General features: G+C 39.9%; 1 protein-coding gene across 1 annotated transcript in view; it reads right to left on the bottom strand.

The window, feature by feature from the left end:
• Nucleotides 1-1,006: 1,006 nt before the first annotated feature.
• Nucleotides 1,007-6,350, bottom strand: part of LOC113050158 (voltage-dependent T-type calcium channel subunit alpha-1H-like) — an 85,490-nt gene continuing 80,146 nt past the window's right edge. The window contains exons 30-35 of the mRNA XM_026212890.1: nucleotides 6,252-6,330; nucleotides 5,647-5,768; nucleotides 5,245-5,550; nucleotides 4,449-4,617; nucleotides 4,196-4,350; nucleotides 1,007-4,100 (exon numbers count right to left, since the gene is read on the bottom strand). Of these exons, the coding sequence (XP_026068675.1) occupies nucleotides 3,147-4,100; nucleotides 4,196-4,350; nucleotides 4,449-4,617; nucleotides 5,245-5,550; nucleotides 5,647-5,768; nucleotides 6,252-6,330 (1,785 nt within the window). The 3' untranslated portion in view covers nucleotides 1,007-3,146. The remainder of the gene's footprint in view (nucleotides 4,101-4,195; nucleotides 4,351-4,448; nucleotides 4,618-5,244; nucleotides 5,551-5,646; nucleotides 5,769-6,251; nucleotides 6,331-6,350) is intronic.

Genomic DNA, 6,350 nt, shown 5'->3' with positions numbered 1-6,350 from the left:
ATTGCTTTGTCATAATTTTAAAATAAATACTATAGGAATATGAACAACAGATTTCGGTCACCTCACAGCGCTTTAGTGTGATTTTAGAAAGCTTTTTGCACGAGTTTTATGGGACTTGGTACTTTTTTATCTGTTGTGATGCTTGACAGCTTTCAATAGTGTGCCACTGTGCCTCATCTTACTTTACCTTCAATGATTGCAGAATAGCAATGTAAAACGAATTCTTAAAAAATTTCATTTTTTATTCCTTAGAGGGGGAAACATACTGATTCGCATTCTCGTTTATTTTAATGGCAGTTGCTTGGCTGGCGCAGGATCCCCCCAGAAGTAGATAGGCCTACATAAGTCCGAATCTGCCATCTTTAATCATGGGCTCAGTTCTGCCGCCAAGTTTAATGAATCAGCATCCTCCTGAGACATAAATACCATAATAATAATAATAATAATAATAATAATAATGACTAAACCCCTCATTAGTGACTGGGCACTTTAATTTTAAATATTTTCATTCGGCAAAATGTTGTTTACTTCAATTTTACATTTACTTCCATAAGAATACTCAGCCACTATGGAATAAATTGCAATATAATAAAACTAAAGAAACAAAGAAATATTTTGCCAGATGGTTTTACTACATTTACCTGGGTCTTCATTTGGGATCCTGATATTGCATATTTGCATACAGATTAAATGTGGGAGTCAAACATTCCTTTGTTACTGATCATATCCACTTGTTACATCATAATGTATGGAATTCTGCTTTTGAGTCCAAGTCTCTACTTGTTTCAGTTGACAGGTAATATCGATCAGATTGTGGTCATTACAATAAAAGGTAATACAATGTAAAAATATAATTGTAAATACAGTAGCTTTCCAAACACCACTTCTTTATCAGCCAAGTCATATCAAAAGCAAAAAGAAAAGGCAGTTTGCATTAATAAATAAGTTTTAGCTGCAATAACAAAAGAAAAGACAAATGACTATCATCATGGAAGCTTGAGGAAAATGCTTTGATTATTTATTGAAGGATTAAGGACATTAGGCTGCTTAATGGCAAAAGCTCATATTAAAAAATAAATAATTAAAAAACAAAAACCCAGCTAAGAATGTGATTAAGGATTAAACACTTTAAGCAGTTATATACTTCTCCATCCATACAGCTCTATCATTTTTTCAATAGCAATTTAAAAAAAACCTCTCAACAATCCTCTTGCAAAAAACATGGATCTAGGACCATAAGATACATGAAACACTACACACATTTGTCTCAAAGTCCAATATTAGATTGATGTCTGATTATGTCATCAGGTCCATACTTTCAGTTGTAATCATCCATGATTTTTTGCTTACAACTAAACCTCTTGCACTCATCTCAACATAGACTATCATAAAATATTGCATTAGACAACAAGTGGCTTTACTCATTTCTACAGAGTAATACCTTGTAATTACATCTCAGTGCAATTAGATGCAAGACTACAAATGGAAAATATCTGAAAATGTAAATATCAAAAACTTGAAAAACATCCAGATATTTGTATTTCTAAATCTCTCAATAACATGCAACTAATTTGCCCTCTCCATCTTTTGAGGTGAATCATAAATGGAGAAAAAAAATTGAATTAGCACAGCACAGAAGCTGCATCAACTATTTTAAATCTCAGGTGATACATTGTTATTACTGGATATGTAGCTATGTGAGTTATATCATTTAAAGAGCAGGATTCGCAGGCTGTGTTTACTGGTTATTTGCCAAAAACCTCATGGCTTAGTATAACTATACATAAATCACATTGATCACTTCTAAAAAAAAAATCAAAACATAACTTTGTGTTCCTTTCATTAAATAGGTGTCTTATTGTTTCACAAGGGCACAAACCAGAGGTGTCATTTCAAAGCAGAAAAGATATAAAAAAAAAAAAAAATAGATCAGACATGTACTGATATAAACTCCCTTATACCTGGAATGCACTACATGATTTTGGCCCCGATTTTCAGTCTAGAGGAAGTCGACGCTAGTTGCCGAAAGTCAGAGCCAGTCTGCAGATTTGAATTGACAGATTCCATAGAAAATCGCATAGTGTATCGCAGGCTTTAAAAGTCATGTAGTGTATTCCAGCCTTTAGTCTTTGACAGTTCTAAAGTTTGAACATCAGGAGAAACAGAACAAGGTCACATTTACATTTTAATCAGTCTGTCCTTCACATGCAACTTGTGCCATAGCCAAGGGCCACAGAATGTTAAAATAGGTTATGTCGTGGTTAAACTAGGTTATAATGTAGAGTGTAGCAGAAATCTTAATATACATTTTGAGATGAACCTGAGTATGGTAAAGGGTTGTGTATGTGAGATGCACGTTACTGGCTATGCTTGTTTAAAAAGTGTGTAACCTAACTGGGTAAACTTACAGAAACATTTATAGTGTATTGCACTCAGGCTACAGATCATTTGTAGTTTGGTTCTCATTGGATCTATATAATACGACACACCCCGTCCTCCCAATAGAAAAATAAAAATCATCTCAATATCAGTAGACCTAAACAGACTAGAATTGATCCCACAGCTATTTGATTAAAAAATGTACATTCACAAGAAGACAACAGAAGACAATTCATATTGATATGTGCAAAAACATTATAGATCTCTATAAAAAATATGTGCATATGAATAGAGCTTGTTTCTCCACTAATACAATATGTTCTCTATTTACACATTATGAGTCAATAAAATACATAACATGTACAGTTCTTATTAGTTCTTTTAATCGGTATACTCTGTCTCTACAGAAAACATTACCAATGCTCATGACAAAGAGAGGAAAGACTGACAAAAAAGATACAGATGATACATAACACTACACATCCTGAACTCAAATCAATGTGATTGAGCACTGGGATCAAAATTAGAACCACTGTTCCATTTGGAAACCTGAAATTGCATATCCCATGTTCAACACTTTGCCCGATCACAGTCTGATCAATCGCTGTTCCCTGCTAGGATCGGCTGCCATTCCTGGCTGGCTTTCATGATGATATTACATTGGAAAAGAAACAAAGAAAACTTTGGCTACAGAAAGAGGTCGATGTCCCCTGCTCAAGTAGTTGTCGCACCCTTGAGTGTGGATGGTAAAATTTGGCTAAAGTCCCTCATTGGGCTGTCCTGTTTACAGAGCTGAAGTCCGTGGACTCTTCATATCGGTTATCAAAGGGGGACGCCTGCATGCTTTCACACAAAATGCCTGCCAGACCGCCCATTGGGGTGGGGTGTGGCATTGACAGATACTCTGCACAGTGAGAGGGGTGTCGCTCTACTTTGATGAGCGGCTGGGTAGACAGCTGGTTCTCAAGCAAATCCAGAGAGTCCCGCTGCAGGGCTAGGTCATAGGATGGCGTCCTCCTCCGTAGCAACATGCTGCTCTCCGAAAGCTTTTTCATGGATGCAAGAGAAGCGGGAACCTCCGTTTCAAATGGGGGCTCGATGGAGATACATGGAGGGCTCATCTTTTTCTTACGGGGAATGTGCAACGACTGTCCACGCATCGGAACGTGCCTCTTCTCACTAAGTTCTTGACCAAACAGCCCATCATCTACTAAAGAGCAAATCTCAATCGAGTGCCTACGATGGTCATCTGTACCATAGGGTTTTTCCAGAAAACCTTCAGTGTCCTCGGTGAAGCACTTTTTTGGGTCTTCGATGCTTAAGTTGGCAGCACTGCTGCAGTTCTTCACAGGGACGGGAAGCAGCATCCCTGAGGTGGTATAAGGAGACAGGGAGTGACTTCGGGCTTCTGCCTGAACCCCTACCCACAGGCGTGCTGTACTGTTTATGTGACGGACCTCCTCGTCGTTCAGATCAGTGGATTCATACAAGGAGCCACTGGGGCTGGTGCTTCTGCTGCTGCTGGCCAGGCTGGTAGGTCGAGAAAGGATACTGTGCTGTCTATGGGGCTGTTGGAAGGTGCAGACACTGGGAGCATGTCCACATTGGGGCATCCCAGGAACATGCAGCTTGAAGCCACCTGTTGTTATCCCTGCCTGTCTGTCGGGATGGTCTTTGGAGTCAGAACTTTGCACATTGATGGAGTCATTTTTAATTGCCTCCTGAAAGAATAAACATAGGACAATGTGAACATGTGGCCTGCAAGCACTGAACAACAGTGAAGCACTAAATACAGACGGGACGAGCGAGAGTATACCTGTCTGCATAAAGTCCTGCCTATGCTGTGGGTTGGAGAGGGCATGGGAGGGGGAATCTTGGGGAGGTAGTTCAACTGGGAATGGGGAGGAACACCAGGGACCTGGAGTAGGGAATGACTTTCGCATGGCTGGGAATGGACTGAGGTGATAGAGCCTACAGGAAAGGTTAATGAAGACTTTTCATAAGTTTTTTCCCCCTTTTGAGAACAGTACTTATTAATACAGAAAGTCATGTACTCTGATTCTTTATACCTAATTCAAGGTACCCTTGACTGGTTTCCACTTCTTCTAGGGGATAAGGAGCACTGGCTGGCCTCACAGGGCGAAACATGTAGCTGTCATTTGGCAAAGAGTGCATCCTTGACACTGACATTTTCCGTGGAGAGAGCAAATTCTCTTGTGTTCTTTGTTTCCCCATATCCTGCGGAAGAGAAATGTATTCTTCTGCTTTTGTGCTTTTACCCTCACACATAAACTCACAAACCTATAAACACCTAGAGCCAAGCTTGCCAAGTTTATTCACCAGCTCACTGCAGCTGACAAAGCAAATACACTCCTTGCCTGAGCAGCCCATGAGGGGTAACAAATGTTCCTGGCCTCCCCACAGAGCCTCACTTCTCACTGTCCACATCCCCTCTGCATATTTTCTGTGTATTGTGACAACTCAGCGCCCAATAAAACACAAATGCAATTCTCTTGCCCGCAGCTAACTCGGGTTGCTCCTTATAAGAGTTAATGGTGCTCAATAAGTGCAAAACTAAACTGAGAACAAATGGTATGATGTTTCGTACACTATGACCAGTTCATAACACCACCTTCTGTTGTCAAGGACCCACAAATATGATGATCCTCTACTAAAAGAACTATAATATTTTCATGTATTAAAAAATATATTAAGTGTTACAGTATACCCTTGCACTCTGTTGCAGCCCCCTAGAGTTCCCCAGATCCAAGTTTGAAAACCTTTCAATATTCAATTACCATGCATGGCTTAACTAAAATCATTCTTTCTTTTCAACACTGTTTAATAATGATTTCTGAGATATACCTGTCCAGGTGAATCTGGGTGTGCTCCTACATAAGTTGCCCTTCCTTCTGGCCCTGAAGAACTCCCTGCTGAAACGTTGCTGTGACGCCGAGCCATTTCCATCTCCATCTCAATCTCAGCGTCCATTTCAGCATCTTCTTTGGCCTCCTTATTGCTCTCCTCCAGGTGTTTCATCAGTACGGCCACCACCACGTTAACCAGCACAAACTGAGCCATTAGCACAAAGGTGACAAAGTAGATGGGGGAAACCTTGGGGAGATAAGTGAGGCAGTGCTTGTCTTCCGGAAGGCACTCTCGCAGAGTGTCCTGCACATATGCAATGCATTAATGATTAAAACTGCACCACCAAAATACTCTAAATGCAATGAGAAAAAGAACAATGAAAAGTCTCCCCTGTAGTACCTTCATTATGCCATTCCAGTTGTCCCCCGTTGATATTCTGAATAACGTTAAAAAGGCCATTCCAAAGTTCTCAAACGTAGCATGTCTGCTTAATCCTTCACAAGGGTTATTGTCAGTGCACTCTAGATAAAAATATAGGTAAATAATATTTTGACAACAGTCATCTACTTTTTATACACAAAAAGCATAGCTAGACTATCACTGAATGTGTTGCTAAAAGTGGATATAACCTGACAGAGTTCCCTGTATTACCATTAAAGAAGCAAATGAGCTGTTACCCCCAGATATGTCTGACACAATAATTAGCACTGATTTTAAAGTTGAAGGCTAATGAAAGTAATTAGAGAGCTTTCCCTTTAAGAGAAAGCATAGTCCTGTCATTTGTGTTCCAGAGGCCTCTCACATGGATATAACTTATAAGTAGCATAGAAATGTCTTTTTGAGCCTAGAGGCTATCCTCTTGCAATTGCAAGAGCAAGAGCCATGAAGCATTTTCGGGACAAATTGAAGCATTTCTGACCAAAAATGAGAGTGGCAGCTAAGGTAGAGCAAAGCTGTGAAATGGAGCGCTCAGTATGAACAGTGAGCAGGATTGCAGCACTGACCTAGTTTCCCAAAAAGCTCCACGCCAAGTGCCGCATAAATGAAGAAGAGGAGCATAAACAGCAAACCCAGATTTCCCACCTAAAGAGAGGAAGTGCATT

The sequence above is a fragment of the Carassius auratus genome, chromosome 3 (assembly GCF_003368295.1).
Source record: "Carassius auratus strain Wakin chromosome 3, ASM336829v1, whole genome shotgun sequence".
Lineage (NCBI taxonomy): Eukaryota > Metazoa > Chordata > Actinopteri > Cypriniformes > Cyprinidae > Carassius > Carassius auratus.
The sequence above is the reverse complement of the archived record's forward strand: the minus strand, read 5'-3'. Positions and strand labels throughout refer to the sequence as shown.